The sequence below is a fragment of the Rhinoderma darwinii genome, unplaced genomic scaffold (assembly GCF_050947455.1).
Source record: "Rhinoderma darwinii isolate aRhiDar2 unplaced genomic scaffold, aRhiDar2.hap1 Scaffold_4414, whole genome shotgun sequence".
In the NCBI taxonomy this organism is placed as follows: domain Eukaryota; kingdom Metazoa; phylum Chordata; class Amphibia; order Anura; family Rhinodermatidae; genus Rhinoderma; species Rhinoderma darwinii.
The window spans coordinates 23,647-43,921 of record NW_027463879.1 but is presented as its reverse complement, the minus strand read 5'-3'; the positions used below and the strand labels follow the sequence as shown (position 1 = coordinate 43,921).

At 47.9% G+C, this 20,275-nt stretch overlaps 2 protein-coding genes across 2 annotated transcripts in view; one reads left to right on the top strand and one right to left on the bottom strand.

Moving 5' to 3' along the window:
• The window catches only part of CCT7 (chaperonin containing TCP1 subunit 7), an 11,646-nt gene extending 4,828 nt beyond the window's left edge, over window positions 1-6,818 (top strand). The window contains exons 9-12 of the mRNA XM_075848646.1: window positions 4,616-4,713; window positions 5,366-5,498; window positions 5,592-5,798; window positions 6,287-6,818. Coding sequence (XP_075704761.1) covers window positions 4,616-4,713; window positions 5,366-5,498; window positions 5,592-5,798; window positions 6,287-6,505 — 657 coding nt within the window. The 3' untranslated portion in view covers window positions 6,506-6,818. The remainder of the gene's footprint in view (window positions 1-4,615; window positions 4,714-5,365; window positions 5,499-5,591; window positions 5,799-6,286) is intronic.
• A 1,909-nt stretch (window positions 6,819-8,727) lies between these two features.
• The window catches only part of FBXO41 (F-box protein 41), a 33,617-nt gene continuing 22,069 nt past the window's right edge, over window positions 8,728-20,275 (bottom strand). Inside the window, exons 2-6 of the mRNA XM_075848649.1 lie at window positions 19,136-19,231; window positions 17,220-17,338; window positions 15,623-15,781; window positions 15,421-15,536; window positions 8,728-14,981 (exon numbers count right to left, since the gene is read on the bottom strand). Of these exons, the coding sequence (XP_075704764.1) occupies window positions 14,919-14,981; window positions 15,421-15,536; window positions 15,623-15,781; window positions 17,220-17,301 (420 nt within the window). The 5' untranslated portion in view covers window positions 17,302-17,338; window positions 19,136-19,231 and the 3' untranslated portion in view covers window positions 8,728-14,918. The remainder of the gene's footprint in view (window positions 14,982-15,420; window positions 15,537-15,622; window positions 15,782-17,219; window positions 17,339-19,135; window positions 19,232-20,275) is intronic.

Genomic DNA, 20,275 nt, shown 5'->3' with positions numbered 1-20,275 from the left:
GGATGCGGTGCCCACTATTGAGGGTTTATACGGGTGAGATCGATACTGATAGAGCAGGGACGGCCCCCCCTCCCCGCTACATCTGGTTGCTGAGATTTATCGGCTCCCTGCTCTGTTTATTTATTCTGATGCGGCGCCGTGAAAAGTTTTATGCATCAGAATGAAGCCCATTAGTGGCCGCCGTTAAAAGGCGTATTGGCGGTAACGAACGGGTTAATCACAAGACCGGTAAGGTTCCAATCTGGGGCCGGCTGCCCTATGACCCCCCCCCCCCATAGTGTCTGGTGATCTCATACATTACACCCCGTACAGCGAACGCCGGCAGCTTATATGACCGACCCGCAGGCCCTGTGTGCGGCGCCGTATTCTCCACCGAAGACGCTGACACGGGGTGTTTACATTGTAAAGCCTCGTTCAGACAGGAATGTTGTACTTGTGAGCTAAACACAAGAAATGGTTATAAACCATACCTAATAGAAATCCCAAAATATGCAATCCATATATAGCACGGTGCCGTTTCGGAGAGCAACAATTCAAAAAGAAAAAAACAAAAAATATTTTCCAAAACATACCAGGCACTCTTTGGGATAAGAATAATTTTATATAAATTTTTATTAAATTCCATATAAAAATATATTTTAAAGATTTTTCATATATAAATATATCTCTTTCCTCTTTTATCCATAATACAAAGATTTTTTATAGGAAAAGAAAAGGGTTTGAGAAAACACATTTGTTTCAAACTAGATGTACATAATTTAAAAAAAAAAAAAAAAAAAAATTGTCTCCTGGCCAGGATACCAACACAGACTTTTATAACATTACTGCCATTAATTTATCCCCCTCTAAACACAATGACATGTCATGATGAGATATCTAGGTAATAGGTGTTCTATACATAAGCCAAAATCAGACCCATATAAGAGAATTGCTATAAGAACCGGTTCTGAAGATTTTTTTATCCAGACACCATTGGTCTCCGTTCACACTTGCGCTTTTTTCTTTTTACTCCTTCTTTTCTAATTTTGGTCCGAAACCAACAGAAACAGTTCCTCTTGTGTGATAGCAATGCAATTGTATATAAGGAGTTAAATATTCATCTTTAAATCTTCCTATACTCGGGGGCAGCCGAGATTTCACCCAAAGGTGAGCAAATTTAAGCAATGGAGCACGCTCCTACATTTAAGAGTCGGAATCCTGCTATGCTGGTATCCACGTTAAATTTTTATTCAGACACCATTGGTCTCAGTTCACACTTGCAGTTTTTGCTTTTTCCTCCTTCTTTTAGAATTTTGGTCCGAAACCAACAGGAGCAGTTCCTCTTATATAATAGCCATGCAAATATAGATAAAGAGTTGAATACTCATCTTTATGTTGATCTCGCAACTCAAGGTGGACTGAAAGTTCACTCTTTTTCACTATGTTCCTCCTCCTGGAGCAATTGTAGAGTTAAGGCAGATTTTAAAAAAAATATATCAATCGCGTTTTTCACCCCTTCAATCCCATCATTGGCAGATCACAATTCCCACATGGAAGGTTCTCCTTATATCCACTCCATCCACGGTCAATCCTTATGTTGAATAGCTTGGATCTTCCTATACTCGGGGGCAGCCGAGGTTTCACCCAAGGTGAGCAAATTATAGCAATGGAACACACTCCTCATTGGAGAGTCGGTATCGTAATATGCTGGTATCCACGTTGGTTTTTTCTGGCAACACTGGAGACTGCAAGACGAGGCAAGGTTGACGTCACTACCTGCCAGGTGTAGACTAATTGATCAGCTGACGCGTTTCATCCCGAACCGGGATTTCCTCAGAGCCATTTCGTGAGTTCAGTAAAGTCTGGCATCTTTATAGGGCCAAATTTAAAGGGAACTGGACCCATATGTAAAAATATTGCATTAAGTACTCATAGAATCCAATGATTCAAATCCAAAACGTCCAATTATACACATGTTTTGTCCATATTTATAGATTCCCCTCAGTATTTCATCATACATTTCTATCCGGGAATATACATATATATAAAATACCAAAACATATACACACAGTACATTGCAAGTAAATTCCCATTTTTTGGATTAAGAAAAATTAATTTATCCCTAACAAACCCATTAGTGATCAGCAGTGTCTATAATAAATAAAATATAACAGAAAATTATATAAATAATAAATAAGAAAAAAAAATAAAAATAACAAAAAATAAATAAATAAAAAAATAAAATAATAAAAATAATAAATAAAAATAAATAAAAAATCCAAAAAATTAAATAAATGATGAGAGATCCATGTTGCATTTCAGATGGTATAACACTAATTTGACGCTGCACCTGTCAACGGACTGTCCATAAAGCATTAAGCCCATAAAGTACCTATTTATTACAGTAATATGATAGTGTCCCGCTAATTTTTATCTGCCGAAAATCAGGCAAGGCATCCTCTGTACCCGGGTGACAGGGAGTGGGTCCAACCCCGAGAATATTTCCGGAGGGACCGAGTCCCCATCACCCAGGGACAGAGAACATCCATAGGACCTATCCATTTATCCAGAGAAAAAAAAAAGGTATTTATAAAAGGAAAATTAGTTCGCTGGTTGGTGCGTGGAAAAATCACGGGACGCTGTTACACAGCCGGCCCTTAAGGATCCACGCAACCCCCACCCAAATGCCAAACCGACAAGATCACTTCCAAAACATAAAGGGATATAAAACAGGCTTTCCCAAATTAGGGCAAAAACGCTTCCGGAATCCAAGGATTTTAATGTCTGTCTCCGAAGGGCAGGGAGCGGGTCCACAACAGATAAAAATCTGTAGGGACCCAGTCCCCACCACTCGGAGGCAGAAAATCATAACAGTTAGTTCTTTATTCATCCCATAAGTCTATTCCCTCCTATTTTCAAGGAGTGAAAAAATATATTTACTTAGATTGGGTCGAATCAAACCATTTGGGTGAAACCTCGGCTGCCCCCGAGTATAGGAAGATCCAAGCTATTCAACATAAGGATTGACCGTGGATGGAGTGGATATAAGGAGAACCTTCCATGTGGGAATTGTGATCTGCCAATGATGGGATTGAAGGGGTGAAAAACGCGATTGATATATTTTTTTTAAAATCTGCCTTAACTCTACAATTGCTCCAGGAGGAGGAACATAGTGAAAAAGAGTGAACTTTCAGTCCACCTTGAGTTGCGAGATCAACATAAAGATGAGTATTCAACTCTTTATCTATATTTGCATGGCTATTATATAAGAGGAACTGCTCCTGTTGGTTTCGGACCAAAATTCTAAAAGAAGGAGGAAAAAGCAAAAACTGCAAGTGTGAACTGAGACCAATGGTGTCTGAATAAAAATTTAACGTGGATACCAGCATAGCAGGATTCCGACTCTTAAATGTAGGAGCGTGCTCCATTGCTTAAATTTGCTCACCTTTGGGTGAAATCTCGGCTGCCCCCGAGTATAGGAAGATTTAAAGATGAATATTTAACTCCTTATATACAATTGCATTGCTATCATACAAGAGGAACTGTTTCTGTTGGTTTCGGACCAAAATTAGAAAAGGAGTAAAAAGAAAAAAGCGCAAGTGTGAACGGAGACCAATGGTGTCTGGATAAAAAAATCTTCAGAACCGGTTCTTATAGCTAATCTCTTATATGGGTCTGATTTTGGCTTATGTATAGAACACCTATTACCTAGATATCTCATCATGACATGTCATTGTGTTTAGAGGGGGATAAATTAATGGCAGTAATGTTATAAAAGTCTGTGTTGGGATCCTGGCCAGGAGACAATTTTTTTTTTTTTTTTTTTTTAAATTATGTACATCTAGTTTGAAACAAATGTGTTTTCTCAAACCCTTTTCTTTTCCTATAAAAAATCTTTGTATTATGGATAAAAGAGGAAAGAGATATATTTATATATGAAAAATCTTTAAAATATATTTTTATATGGAATTTAATAAAAATTTATATAAAATTATTCTTATCCCAAAGAGTGCCTGGTATGTTTTGGAAAATATTTTTTGTTTTTTTCTTTTTGAAATGTTGTACTTGTGTTTGCACCTCGGGCGTCAGGTCCAGGGTCAGTCTGAGACGTGGCCGTGGTCAGATCTTGCGGCCACTCCGGAGGTCCCGTATTTCAGATTATATGGTGTACGTGTAGCCACAGGCTGTACTTCTCCGGTGTATATACTGCTGCGTGGCTCCGCAGGGTGGGGTCCGGGTTCCTCTCCGGTGTATATACTGCTGCGTGGCTCCGCAGGGTGGGGTCTGGGTTCCTCTCCGGTGTATATACTGCTGCGTGGCTCCGCAGGGTGGGGTCCGGGTTCCTCTCCGGTGTATATACTGCTGCGTGGCTCCGCAGGGTGGGGTCCGGGTTCCTCTCCGGTGTATATACTGCTGCGTGGCTCCGCAGGGTGGGGTCCGGGTTCCTCTCCGGTGTATATACTGCTGCGTGGCTCCGCAGGGTGGGGTCCGGGTTCCTCTCCGGTGTATATACTGCTGCGTGGCTCCGCAGGGTGGGGTCCGGGTTCCTCTCCGGTGTATATACTGCTGCGTGGCTCCGCAGGGTGGGGTCCGGGTTCCTCTCTTGCTTGTGGATGACTCCCTGTGTCTCTCTCAGGCTTGTGGTGGCTCCATCCAGACCAGTATGAACTCTCTGACGGACGATGTTCTGGGACAGTGCGCCGTGTTCGAGGAGATCCAGGTGGGCGGAGAAAGGTGAGCGCCATTGTTTACAGAAAAAATAAATAATGCAGGAGGGGCTGGTTTTCCTAAAATCCGATGAACGTGAATTGTCTGGTGTAAATATGGCCCTCTCCAGTGCAAATCACTAGAACAAGCAGGGGGTGCTGGGAGATAACCACGTTGACACCTCCAAAATAGTGAGTGCAGCTCTGGAGTATAATACAGGATATAACTCAGGATCAGTACAGGATAAGTAATGTCATGTATGTACACAGTGACTCCACCAGCAGAATAGTGAGTGCAGCTCTGGTGTATAATACAGGATATAACTCAGGATCAGTACAGGATATGTAATGTATGTACACAGTGACTCCACCAGCAGAATAGTGAGTGCAGCTCTGGAGTATAATACTGGATGTAACTCCGGATCAGTACAGGATAAGTAATGTAATGTATGTACACAGTGACTCCTCCAGCAGAATAGTGAGTGCAGCTCTGGAGTATAATACTGGATGTAACTCCGGATCAGTACAGGATAAGTAATGTATGTACACAGTGACTCCACCAGCAGAATAGTGAGTGCAGCTCTGGAGTATAATACAGGGTAAGTAATGTATGGATTCCTTCAGCTGTTCCGTTCATGTTTTACATGTTTCTTTCATGATTTTTCATGTTTTTCCTGTAGATATAACGTCTTCGCTGGCTGCCCCAAGGCTAAAACCTGCACCCTCATTCTTAGAGGTGGAGCGGAGCAGTTCATGGAGGAGACTGAGCGATCTCTACATGACGCCATCATGATTGTACGGAGAGCCATCAAGGTAAATGTCTCCCACCTCCAGTTCCCGCAATCCCTTGCTGTGCCAGGACACGGGTGTCTTCATTTTCGGTAATTGTCGTCGTCCCCCCTCTAGAATGACTCCGTGGTTGCCGGCGGTGGAGCGATCGAGATGGAACTTTCCAAGTACCTGAGGGATCACTCCAGGACCATTCCTGGGAAACAGCAGCTCCTGATTGGTTCTTACGCGAAGGCGCTGGAGATCATCCCCCGGCAGCTCTGCGACAACGCTGGATTTGATGCCACCAACATCCTGAACAAGCTGAGAGCAAAGCATGCCCAGGTGAGCGGCAACAGCATGGCATAGCGTGTACACTTGTCTGATGTATCTGCCCATATGGCAGGGTCTCCGGGCCATCGTTATACAGCCGATCACTGGGGGTCCATGTCTAGGTAACCGCCCCCCATCCCCTTCACCTTCTGTTTTAATATGGCGCTCCCAAGCACCGCGTTGGTTTCCCACATGGCTCGTTATGGCTGTATTGAGGGTAATCAGTAGGGGGCGCTGTGCTGTATATAGAGGGCTGTAGCCTGTGCCCCCGCAGTCACACTTCCCCTGATCGGTGATTATTTGGCACCGCGGTGTGCGAGGACCTTTCCGTCTGGGCAGCGGTCGTCTCTGCCGTCATCCCGCTCTTTGTGTGGGGCGTCTGGTAATCCATCGCTTGTGTTCTTGGCTGGTGATAAATGTCAGGGCTCTCTGAAATGTCACAGGGACAGTTGTTGCGCGGCTCGGCTCTGCTATGCTGACTCTGCTGGGAATGTTTTCAGGGTGGAACGTGGTACGGAGTGGATGTGAACAATGAGGACATCGCTGATAACTTCGATGCCTGTGTGTGGGAGCCGGCGATCGTGAGGATCAACGCCCTGACCGCGGCCTCAGAAGCCGCCTGTTTAATCATGTCCGTGGACGAGACCATCAAGAACCCGCGCTCTACAGCAGACGGACCCCCGGGCGGCCGCGGCAGAGGAAGACCGCACCATCACTAACCTGCCCCACCTCCGCTCACTTCAATGCTGGTGAAGAGGGACTGCTGAGGATGATGGGGGTGATTACTCCAGGACGGTGACCACCACCGTGTCTGAGGCCGTAGAATCAGCGCTTGCCCTTTAATTGTGTTCGCGGTTTGAGGCGGTTGCCGGATCTTTCCTGTTATTCCGCCCTCCGCAGGAGAGGATCATTACTCTCATCATCTACTCCCGTCGCTCCGCGGTTTCTGATGGAACGTCCCCGTTTTTTTGTTACTGTATTTATTTTCTCTGAGCAAAAGCAACTCGATAATAAACGCACTTCACTGAGTAACCCTCGCACTGCTGGTGGTGACGTCTGTACCGGGTGATTTCATATTCGGCTCCTCTGGGTAGTTGTCGTCTCCCCTCCTCCGCTTTTCTAAGCAGCTTACTCAGCAGGGGGCGACACTGAGCACCACAGAAGCCATTTTCTTATTATGCTAATGAGGCTATACTAGCCAAAGGGGCGGTAACACTGAGGTTTCCTGGGGCGGGGCCTGTATGATGCCGTCCTATCCGCTTCTCCCCTTCCCTGCGCAGCGTGATCACGTGATAGAAATGTAAATGACACCGACATCATCCGCGTGACTGCGTCTGACATGAGGCTGCGCTGGGGACGGGGCCGCTTTAATAGTTCTCTTCACCCTTTGGTCTGATCCACATCTACAGAATTAGCCATAAACGTCCGATCAATGCGGGAACGAGGGAGCTACGGACGCAGCGTTATTAGGCGAGTGCGCGGCGGTTTCCATATCTCCTGACCACTGAATCGGCAAGTGGCCGAGAAGCAGCGGGAGCCGAGCGAGGTGGTCCAGGGGCCCCCGCACTAGAGATAGGTGTGGGGCCCGCATCTATCACACATTTATGGCATATCCTGTGGATAAAGGGGTTTTCCCATCTGGGACGTTTAGTGTCAGTTTTTTATTTGCTTCGAAGCCTCTGTCATGTTTAACGGGAAAAATAGCTTCGTTTTTCCCATAAAATAAAACCGACATTGCAACGGAAAAGATTATAAGTCCAACATCCGTCACAATTAGTAGTTTCCGTCCTACAACGTATCTGATAAAGCGTCGTGGCTTCCGTTATAAACGTGACCCGTCTAATTCCCATCACAGAAAGTGATCGTATATCGCTAACCTATCCCATCACTTTGTGATTGGTGGTGGTGCGACAGCTGGGATCCCCACCGATCCTGAGAATGAAAGGGTTACTTCAGCGCTGAGTCACCTTGAAAGTTTTTCCTACACAGCGGTGCTACTGACTGCAGCACGGCCCTATTTACCCTACTGACTGCAGCACGGCCCTATTTACCCTACTGGCTGCAGCACGGCCCTATTTACCCTACTGGCTGCAGCACGGCCCTATTTACCCTACTGGCTGCAGCACGGCCCTATTTACCCTACTGGCTGCAGCACGGCCCTATTTACCCTACTGGCTGCAGCACGACCCTATTTACCCTACTGGCTGCAGCACGACCCTATTTACCCTACTGGCTGCAGCACGACCCTATTTACCCTACTGGCTGCAGCACGACCCTATTTACCCTACTGGCTGCAGCACGACCCTATTTACCCTACTGGCTGCAGCACGACCCTATTTACCCTACTGGCTGCAGCACGACCCTATTTACCCTACTGGCTGCAGCACGACCCTATTTACCCTACTGGCTGCAGCACGACCCTATTTACCCTACTGGCTGCAGCACGACCCTATTTACCCTACTGGCTGCAGCACGACCCTATTTACCCTACTGGCTGCAGCACGACCCTATTTACCCTACTGGCTGCAGCACGACCCTATTTACCCTACTGGCTGCAGCACGACCCTATTTACCCTACTGGCTGCAGCACGACCCTATTTACCCTACTGACTGCAGCACGACCCCATTTACCCTACTGACTGCAGCACGACCCCATTTACCCTACTGACTGCAGCACGACCCCATTTACCCTACTGACTGCAGCACAACATCAGTGAGATCGGCAGTGGTCCATGCCGTGATTTTATAAGATGGCAATAAGCGGCTTCATCTCACACGGCATTGAATAATTCTACAGAGTAGGGGTAGTAGTGTCGGGCAGGCTATAGATGAATCTCGCGCTGCTCTGTAGAATTACACAATGTGAGGGCAGCGCCGGTTTCCTGACATTCAGTTTCGTCCTCTCATCACCCGCAACCACAGACGTCTCTGGGGAAAGAGATCAACATAAAGGTATCAACTTTTATTAAATTCAAGAAAACTTTTTTCCATAATCAGAGGGACTAACAATGAATGGTCGGAGGTACAAGGATCGGGGAGGGGGAATCTTCTCACATTTACTCATTGATCCCTCATGAGTGACGGGCTGCCGCTATCCAGCTGGAATCACAGGGGTTAAAACAGATCATTTCACATTGAGAATCGATAAATGAGAAGACGATGAAGGAAACTGTAATAAATAATAAACTAGTGCAAACGGATGAAATGTCGCCGGCGCTCGGCAATGGCTCCGGTGTCACGCCACTGTGGTCCCTCCCTATAATAAAGATGCTGTTACATTGGTTACGGGTGTGTGGGGGGGGGGGGGGGGGTCCTGGTCTAGGACACGACCATTACAAATTATGAGATGAAAAGACCTTAAAGCGGCCGTTACTACAATATAAGTGTCCTGTCTCCTACATGATGTGATCAGCGCTGTGATGTGGGGGACAGTGGTCCTAGTAATAAAGAGGCTGTCACCACATTATAAGTGGCCTATATTGTACGTGATGTGATCGGCGCTGTATTATAGGTGACCGTAATGCTTTTTGTTTAGAAAAACGTTCTATTTTCAGCAAGTTATGAGATTTTAGGTTTATGCTAATGAATTTCTTAATGGACAAGTGGGTGTGATTTTACATTTGACCAAGTGGGCGTTGTGGAGAGAAGTGTATGAGGCTGACCAATCAGCGTCACACACTCCTCTCCATTCATATACTCAGCACATTGTGATCTTACTAGATCACGATGTGCTGTCACTCACACATTGACGTTACATCACATCCTGGCTGGAGGTGATGTCTATTCACGGTCAGGACACTTCAGTAACGTTAATATGTCAGTATAAGACCGCACATGGCGAACAGCGCAGAGTAAATGAATGGAGAGAAGTGCGTGATGCTGATTGGTCCGCGTCATACACTCCCCTGTACAACGCCTACTTGGTTATATAGTAAAACACGCCCAGTTGGGCATTAAGAAACTCATTAGCATAAATCTAAAATTGCTCAAAGTGTTGAAAAATTATCGTTTTTCTAAATAAAAAGCATCAGTCACCTACATTATAGCGCCCATCTCTTTATGTAGGGGATAGGGCACTTATAATGTGGTGACAGCCTTTATTACTAGGACCACTGTTATCTACATTATAGCGCCCAATCTCTTTATGTAGGGGATAGGGCACTTATAATGTGGTGACAGCCTCTTTATTACTAGGACCACTGTTATCTACATTACAGCGCCGATCACATCATGTAGGAGACAGGACACTTATAATCTGGTGATAGCCCCTAAGTGAAATCAATAGGTTTCTGCACTTGGCCGCTCCATTACAGCGATGCGAGAGGCTCCCCGGGCCCAGCAGATTACAGGCTCCCCGGGACCAGCAGATTACAGACTCCCCGGGCCCAGCAGATTACAGGCTCCCCGGGCCCAGCAGATTACAGGCTCCCCGGGCCCAGCAGATTACAGGCTCCCCGGGCCCAGCAGATTACAGGCTCCCCGGCACCGGCCCCAGCACTCCGCCGAGCAGCCGTCGATGTATTGTAGCTGCACTTCGATGTTTTCTATAGTGTTCGCTGCCTCCGCAGTCACAGGAACCTTCACCATACAGTAGACTGACTCTCCAGGCTGCACAGACTTGGCGTTCGGACCCGTGCCCTCTGTAATTGCTGAAAGGGGGGGGGGGGGGTGTCGACGAGCTTTGTTCAGGAGGAGCTTCGTTACAGTCTATGCCGGACTCATGATGCACGGAGTGCAGATCTACCAGAAAGTTCAGTGACTCTGCGTCTGATCGGCCCTCGCAGACCCGGATCAGCGCCCGTATAATCTAAATATCTCAATCCAACATAGAAATCTCTATAAAAATATAGATAATCTCGGCTGTGACCGCTCTGCTCTCTATATAACCTCTATTATATCTATAAAGGATTTGGCTACGGAGCTGGAGAAGCGCTGGGGCGGATACGCAGTAAAAACCGGACGCCCTGCACCCATCATTTATAATAATACTGCTTACATGGCAGGGGGCCCTCACAGCAGAAGGGGTCAAGGTGCATCTGCTTCTCCTATAGCCGCACCCCTGGTCCTAACCTATTACTGACAGCCGCTATTCCAACTTATTGCTGACAACCAGCCTCATTATCATGTAGTTGTCACAGCTCCGCCCCCTGGTATCATTACTGGGTGGAAAGTGGCATTACATTGTGATCGGTCATTCATGAGATCCACGCATGTACGGTAACTGCTATTCCTTCTATCAATGGAGATAACCGGCCTTCAAGATGATTGAGAGGTTGTCACAGCTCCGCCCCGTTACTAGCATCACTGAAAATAATATTACCATGTGATCAGTCCTACATGAGAGCCGCAAGCGACTGATAATTCTAGCAATGGTGACAACCGGCCTTTGTAGCATCGAGATGACTGGAGAGGTTGTCACGGCCCCGCCCTCTGAATATAATACTGCTCAATGTGGTAACTGGTAGATTTGTAAAGTGAAGGTAATGCCTGACGAGACGCTTCTGCATTGCGGAGGTTCTTTCTGCAGTTTAAGGGCCGTTCGCACTCTGGACGGAGCTTAGTTCCCCCATGAAAATAACAGCTGTGAGCTGCTACAATGTAGAAACCGTACTGTAACACTGTAACGACAGCGATCACAAAGTCATTGCACCTGTGCAAGAGACGATTAACGACTGAAGAGTTCCTTTTAGGGCCTGTGCACATCACATTTTCTCCTTACGTCGGGATCAGTCCCAACATGTACCTCCGACAGACGGTAGCGCTGTATCTCACCGTATACAGTTGGATACGTCACCCAAACTTCCCGGGCAGAGCACTACCATAATTAAACAGTCCGGCCACAGCATTGCAAGCTCTCTGGCCGGGGACTCCGGTCCTGGGGAAGCCCCTGACGTCACTGTCCATCAATGTAGTGACGTTAGGAACTTTGAGATGACGGATTTCCCAGCCAGAGCGTCGGTAACACTCTTGGAAGGGATTTTGTTTCTGGAGTAGCCCCCGATGTCACTGTCCATATATGGACCGTGACATCAGGGGTTTCCCCAGGACCAGAGTCCCCGGCCAGAGAATAACTGTTGCTCTGGCTGGGGGCTCTGTAGTTGAAAGCCCCTGCCTGACATCACTGTCTATATATGGGCATCACTGTCGGGGGCTTCCCCAGGGCTGGAATCCCCAGGCCGAGCGCTACCTGATGCACTTCCCGGGGACTTCGGCCTATGGGATTATGGACACGTTTCGAGTTTACGTCAAGAGCTTTCCCGATGTACACGTTAAACGTAGGGCAAAAACGTAGTGCGCACAGGCCCGTAATAGGACCCATAAAGGCGTTACGGCCTGGACCAGACCTCTCCTCTGATGGCCCGATAAGCTATAGGGGTCTGTACTAAGCACTAGGCATATGAGAAGGTACAAGGACCTATAAGAGCGGGCAGAGCTGGCATCATGCCACCCACAATATAGGTTTCAACTTGATGTTTCTAAAAGTCGTCCTTGGTTTATGTAATAAAGACTTATCTGCCACCAGGAACGACCCCATCTTATAGTCTGCCCCATCCGATGCCCCGGGATGGCAGCAAGACGAGCGCCATGTGTGGTGATCACCCACCCCTTTATGATCTCTTATTCTGCACTTCAGGGCGCCCTCTAGTGGGCACAGTTGTGGGTTCACTGTGGATACAGAATCTGTAAAGTGCTCGACCGCTGGTTGCATGAGCCCCTCCCTTCTGCGGGCGACAGTCTGGGGGTCATTCTCACATCTTCACCCCTTGTTTGCAGTCACATCGAGCCCGGGAGTCTCCTGAGATCTCGACCAAACACGAGGGCTGGAATTTTAGGATTGGACATTTCTGGAACGGTCCAGGGGGGCTAAATATTAGGGAGCCGTAACTATAAGGTGACGAGTTAAAGACACAGAAAACGATATATATATATCTAGAAATGAGTGGCGATCACAGGAGACGACGGCCGGAGACCGCAAGGAAACGTCTTACCCCACAGAGGTGAACGTAAGCGCAAGCTCCGGCATCACGGCCTGTCAACAACGAGGCTGCACTACCGGACAGAGGCTGCACTACTGCACAAACCTGCCCCCGCACGTGCAATCTAAACGATTTGGCAAAGTTGGCGGATGGCGCCCGGCCCGATTCATCCACTGGTCAGGTATCCGGGTTATAAATCTGATGGGGTATATGGAGTAGTATCACCTGGTGCCCTCCAGTTCTGCCCCCTCTACCGTGGATCCGGCGTTAAAGGGTCCCCTCTGTTTCTGGCCACAGCACCTCCCTGACTAAGTCTAAGACACGCCCTCTATTCACAGATTGGACAGCAATGCTCACATGAGCAGCTCCGGCCAATCCGAGAACAGTGGGAGTGTCCCAGACTCGTAGACTAAGAACACTGCAGCCTTTTTGGGACAACACAGAGGGGACCCTAAAACGGCGGATCCACGGCAGAGGGGCACAACCGGAGGGCACCGGGTGATACTACTCCATATACATCATCATATATAGAATGTTCACCCAGGACCGGAGCGCCACTTTAAAGCAAGTCCCCAGAAAGAAGTGTAAACCCCCCCCCCCCCGGTCTTCAGTATACAGCAGCGTGTGGCCTGTAATAGAATAGAATCGGCATGTTTAACACTTCATCTCCCAGCATCCCCTGCAGAGAGCAGAGCTCCGCCTCGTAACATGGATGTGGGAGGAGCCTGGCGCTCTGCTCTTGATTGACAAAACTCGCACGCTGGTGGGCGTGGCCTGACAACTTCCGCTCCTAAGGCCTGAGGATGGTACAGGAGGAGGACGACCCATTTTCTATGACCACGGGTAAATTCCCTGCACCATATATTATATATTAACCATTAAAGGACTCGACCACTCAAGGACTCTGCATGTTTTAAATTCTCATCCTTTCAAAGATCTCTGCTTGCTGTCAGGAAATTTAGTGACATTTAGTGGCTACAAAAACCCATTCTGACCTAATCCTGCTCTCACAGCTGATGTTCTGATACTGTGTATCATTGTAGGTAAGAGCATCAGCCAGGAGTCCAGGACAGGTTTAGTGACAAGCTGTGTGAGCAGGACCAGGTCCACTGACTGACAGCTAGAAGAGATCTTGGAAATGGTGATACACTAGGACAAGCTGCGTGGGTTGGACTGGGTCAACCTCTGAATGTAAACAATGACTATTTACATTGACTCGCAGCAAGCAGAGATCTTGAAAACAGAGCAGAAATGAAACAAAAAGGTGCAGAACCATTCACTTTGCAATGATATCTGCAGAAAACTGGACCAGTCCTCTAAGGAAAGAAAAGGCCTCAAGAATGACTCTACCCGGGAGCCAGGAGACCTTGTGCCCACCCCCCCCCCCCCCTCCTGACCACAAAGTGCCCATCATCACAGAGTCCCCCACACGACTGGACCTGAACCCCGGAAATAACCTGGGAACGATTGTTATGGGATGAATGATAAAGATGTCGGCAGAGAAGAGCCTCTTGTAGCACCTGGGAGGAACGAGGCCGTCAAAAAGTCCAGACGCGGTGACCGGGACCGGACACCACCGCCAACATGGCCGAGTCTGTCAGACGGCGGCTCCGCCTCCAGTCATTGGCCTCTTGGGTTTGATTCGTTGTAATCCATAATGTCCGTTATTGCCTGGACACGGAGAGAAGAGGATCCCGCCTGGTAAGAGTCCCTCCTGGTAATACCCGCAGGCGTCCCCCGCCGCTTCTTAAATAACAGTATAGATATATTTATCATTAAAATATGGATATATATTAATATACAGATCTATATGTATCTCACTGGACTCGAAACACAAAGAAGAAGATCAACACATCAGACATGGAGGCCGTTCCCGTCCGTCCGGCGCAGCAGAACACGCGGGGGGTTCATGGCCGTCGCAAAGAACTCACATGGAACACGGAGGAGGAATACCAAAAACCTGGGGTTAGAAGAGTCCCGATAGAAGGGACCGTGTCCCAACCGCTTCCCTACTCTACGCTACCATCTTAAGGCGATCCGGGAAAACGCTTGGATGCAGATATTTGGCAATTGGTCTTTGCGGCACTTCCGGAGGCGAGACGGCTCGGATACATCAGAGGAGAACTCAAGATCACAATCAGTCCGTATCGTAGGGTTAGCAGCCTTCCTCCACCTTAATGTGTAAGATCTTGGAGAACCCCGGCCTCTTCTTAAGAGCCTGGAACACAAGAACGGTCGATAAATACAACGAATGGACGGCAGATCGACAAACCAGGTGGGACAAAGTCATATTATCGAATGTTCTAGATTATCAGATGACCAGAGAAGATTATGTACCGGGCCATGATATTTGACTGGAGCATGTGCCCACAGGTCCTGTGTTGTGAGTAGGATGTCTACAGAGCGTGACGATCATGTTAATGTTAACCCGAGCAGCGTCTGATCTCATGGTATAGACCTATACGTATCCCATACAAAGGGCAGACCTGGCCAATGTATCCTAACATGTAAACAAGTCATGTGGCCACCCTCAGCACCTGTGGTCACTGGACAAAATTCTCAGGCATTCAAGAGGCTACACTGGTCAGTAGGGACTGTAGCCGGGCTGAGCTATATACACGGGCAGAACATATGGATATAGTAAGTGTCGTAGTTACCTGCAGCTTGTTGACCATCTCCTCAAACAGTTTCTGGGCTTCTGAGCTACTTGGGTCCTTAAAGTAATCGGCGATTCCAACCTGCACCACGATGGATTTCAGATTGCGACAGACACCTAAGGAAAAACAGCAACAGGAAGCAGAAAGCAACCGGTGTCCGGAGCCGCCGCCGCCGCCTTCACCACACGAGGGCGATACTCACTGTTGAAGTGGAGAAGAGCTTTAGGAGTGACCGGCGTGGAGGTCAAAACCAACATCTCCAGCCCCTTCAGACCCTCCCTGCAGACCTCCGCCGCCACCTCCTGGTTGATCTCAGTCACATGGTCCAACTCCAACACCTGCAGACGCATACAGTTCCGGGCTGCAGGGGGGGGCAACAATTAGACGGGTGACGCAAATACATTATTCTGCAGCTGCTGCTCTAACTGTGTAACCCCCCCACTCTCAGGCTGGATGCTTCACTACATTATACTAGACCTGCTCATTTCACTGTGTAACTCCCATTCTCATACCTGATGCTGCACTACATTCTACTGGACCTGCTCATTTCACTGTGTAACTCCCATTCTCATATCTGATGCTGCACTACATTCTACTGGACCTGCTGCTTTCACTGTGTGTCTCTCAATTCTCATGTCTGATGCTGCACTACATTCTACTGGACCTGCACCTTACACTGTGTAACTCACTCTCATGCTACACTACAGTCTGCTAGATCTGCTCCTTTCACCGTGTAAGGGTATGTTCACCCAGCCTATTCTTCGTAAATCGGGAGCGCTTTTCGAGGTATTTTTTTTTACGCGTAAAAAAACGGCCGTGGAAAATAAGTGCAGGACACGTCTTGGGAGGTTTTTGGAGGCGTTTTCCGTAGACTGTAGTGAAAAAAGCTCCAAAAACGGCCGTAAAAAACGCTGCGAAAATCAGGAGCTGTTTTCTCTTGAAGCTCCGCATTTTGAGAGGTTTTTGACTGCGTGTGAACAGAGCCTTACTCTGTCTCATGTCAGATGCTTCACTACATTCTACTGGAGCTGTTCCTTTTAGGCCTCGTTCACACAGAGTTTTTTTTTGCAGGAGGAAAATTCTGCCTCAAAATTCCCTTTGGGATTTAGAGGCAGATTTTGTCCTGCCTGCACGGCGTTTGCCGCGATTTTTGCAGCGATTCTCGCCCGCGGCCATTGAGTGCTACGGGCAAAAAACTCAGCGAAATGCGCTTCTCTGCCTCCCATTGATGTCAATGTGAAGTCAGAGGCGTAAACGCGCCATGATAGGGCATGTCCCTTCTTGAAATCAATGGGAGGCATTTTTGGACGGTTTTTGACGAGTTTTGCAGAGAAGTTTCCGCTCCAAAAAGCTCGTCAAACTAATCAGTGTGAACAGGCCCTTACTGTGTATCAGTCTCAATGAAGTCTACTGGACCTGCTCATTACACTGTGTATGTCCTAGTTCCATGTTTGATGCTTCACTACATTCTACTGGACCTACTTCTTTAATTGTGTAACTCAGTCTTATGGTTGATGCTACACTACATTCTACTGTGCCTGCTACTTTCACTGCGCTACTCTCATGGTTGATGCTGCACTACAGTATACTGGACCTGCAGAATTGAGGCTTCATGTAAGTTTAATGGTGAATTATAGTTGTCCAGGATTAGAAAAACTTCTTCCAGAAACAGCGCCACACCTGTCCATAGGTTAGGAGTGGTATTGCAGCTGCCACATTCACTGGAGCTGAGCTGCAATACCAGACACAACCCATGAACAGGTGTGGCGCTGTTTTCAGAAGAGCAGCAGTGTCCATACCTAATGAGGAGAGGCCCTGCACCCCGCAGCCAGCTCCCCCGACGCCCAGCGCCCTGAGGTGAGGCCAACATCGTCCAATCATCTGCAGGCAGCGGTTACTGAAACGCGTGGGCTGCTGACTGCGGAAAAAAGAGCGGCAGATGATGAGACATTAGAAGACGTTCTACATCCAGACAGCAGAAAAAACGAGACAAAGAAGAAGTGAATGGAACTGAAAACCTGTCCTGACTCACAGCTGAGGGTTTGTTACAATTGTATCCAGACTGGAAAATCCTGAGCTGAACCCAGAAGAAGATAGTTTGTTACAATGTATCAGGCCTCATTTACACGAGCGTGTGCGTTTTGCGCGCGCAAAAAAACGCTGCGTTTTGCGTGCGCAAAAGGCAATTGACAGCTCCGTGTCATCCGTGTATGATGCGCGGCTGCGTGATTTTCGCGCAGCCGCCATCATAGAGATGAGGTAGTCGACGCCCGTCACTGTCCAAGGTGCTGAAAGAGCTAACTGATCGGCAGTAACTATTTCAGCACCCTCGACAGTGAATGCCGATCACAATCTACACCAACCTGTGAATAAAAAAAGACGTTCACACTTACCATGAACTGCCTGCTTCCTCCAGTCCGGGCTCCCGGCCGTTGCCTTGGTGACGCGTCCCTCTCTTGTCATCCGGCCCCACCTCCCAGGATGACGCGGCAGGCCATGAGACCGCTGCAGCCTGTGATTGGCTGCAGCCTGTGCTTGGCCTGTGATTGGCTGCAGCTGTCACTTGGCCTGAATTGTCATCCCGGGAGGTCGGACTGGAGGAAGGAGCCGGGACTTATCGGTAAGTCAGAACTTCTGTTTTTTTTTACACGTACATGTATATTGTGATCGGAAGTCACTGTCCATGGTGCTGAAACAGTTTAAGTCTTTCAGCACCGTGGGCAGTGACTGTCTCCTGACGTCGCGTACCCGAACATTTTTTGCCGGGTTCGGTTAAAACGAGTTCGGCCGAACCCGGTGAAGTTCGGTGCGCTCATCTCTAATTTGACACTCCGTTTGGATGTTTGTAACCAGAAAAGCACGTAGTGCTTTTCTGTTTACATTCATCCTTTTGACAGCTCTTGCGTGATTTTCGCGCATGCAACGCAGGACCGTCAGTGTGGCATGCGTTGTTTTCACGCACCCATTGAAGTCAATGGGTGCGTGTTGCGTGAAAAACGCAAGAATATAGAACATGTCGTGAGTTTTACGCAACGCACTCACGCAGCGCAAAATTCACGCATCGTCTAAACAGCCCCATAGACTACTATAGGTGCGTACGACACGCGTGAAAAGCACGCGCGTCGCACGCGCGTATAATACGCTCGTGTAAATGAGGCCTCAGTCTGGAGTCAGAAGAGGTGAACAGAAGAGGTTATTAACCCTTGGATGTAAATACTTCATGTTTCCATTCACTGGCAGCAAGCAGTGATTTTGAGAAGGGTGAGGAATTGAAACACAAAGGGGAATGTATTAATATTCCTACATTAGATTTCTCCCTAGAAAAGTCACAAGTGAAACAATATTTGCAATTTGCAGTAAAATTGTAACTTTTGCGCTGGTTCCGCCACCCACGAGGCTTTTCTTAAAAGTGGGTGGAGCAGAGCAAAATGGGGCGGGGCCATTGCTGTCCGTCACATCTGTTCTGGTTTATATCAGACCTCCGCCGGTCACCAGCTTTCATAGATTTCACTCCGGCAGATTTGGCGCTTTTCTCGCCAGCGCTCCTCGTATTACGATGGCGCGTGAACTCCCCTCATGGTCTAATAGACAAAACTGAGCGCGGTCCGGACCCATGAGTGTAGACATGACCGCGGGCAGCCTCCTGCAGTGTGACGGGTCAGAATATGCGCGGGTGTGACCGCCACCGGCCCGGGACTGCGTGTCGCTGACTTACCATGGATGCAATGGCGCCACCTGGAGGGAAATGATGTCTCTGCATCCAGCGCCCAAAGCCCAAATGACCTCATGTCCCACAGGGTCTGTAGCACTTCTGGATGTGGGAACAAACACAAGAGGGAAGACAGAGATATATATATATATATACCGGGCACATACAGCACGGTACCAAGAAGAGTCCATTGCCCACTATACCAGTATATACCAGCCGCCCACTATACCAGTATATACCAGCCGCCCACTATACCAGTATATATACCAGCCGTCCACTATACCAGTGTATATACCAGCCGTCCACTATACCAGTATATATACCAGTCGTCCACTATACCAGTATATATACCAGCCGTCCACTATACCAGTATATATACCAGCCGTCCACTATACCAGTGTATATACCAGCCGCCCACTATACCAGTGTATATACCAGCCGCCCACTATACCAGTATATACCAGCCGCCCACTATACCAGTATATATACCAGCCGTCCACTATACCAGTGTATATACCAGCCGTCCACTATACCAGTGTATATACCAGCCGTCCACTATACCAGTATATATACCAGCCGTCCACTATACCAGTGTATATACCAGCCGCCCACTATACCAGTATATACCAGCCGCCCACTATACCAGTATATATACCAGCCGTCCACTATACCAGTGTATATACCAGCCACCCACTATACCAGTGTATATACCAGCCGTCCACTATACCAGTATATATATCAGCCATCCACTATACCAGTATATACCAGCCGCCCACTATACCAGTGTATATACCAGCCGTCCACTATACCAGTGTATATACCAGCCGTCCACTATACCAGTATATATACCAGCCGTCCACTATACCAGTATATATACCAGCCATCCACTATACCAGTGTATATACCAGCCGTCCACTATACCAGTGTATATACCAGCCGTCCACTATACCAGTGTATATACCAGCCGTCCACTATACCAGTATATATACCAGCCGTCCACTATACCAGTATATATACCAGCCATCCACTATACCAGTGTATATACCAGCCATCCACTATACCAGTATATACCAGCCATCCACTATACCAGTGTATATACCAGCCGTCCACTATACCAGTGTATATACCAGCCGTCCACTATACCAG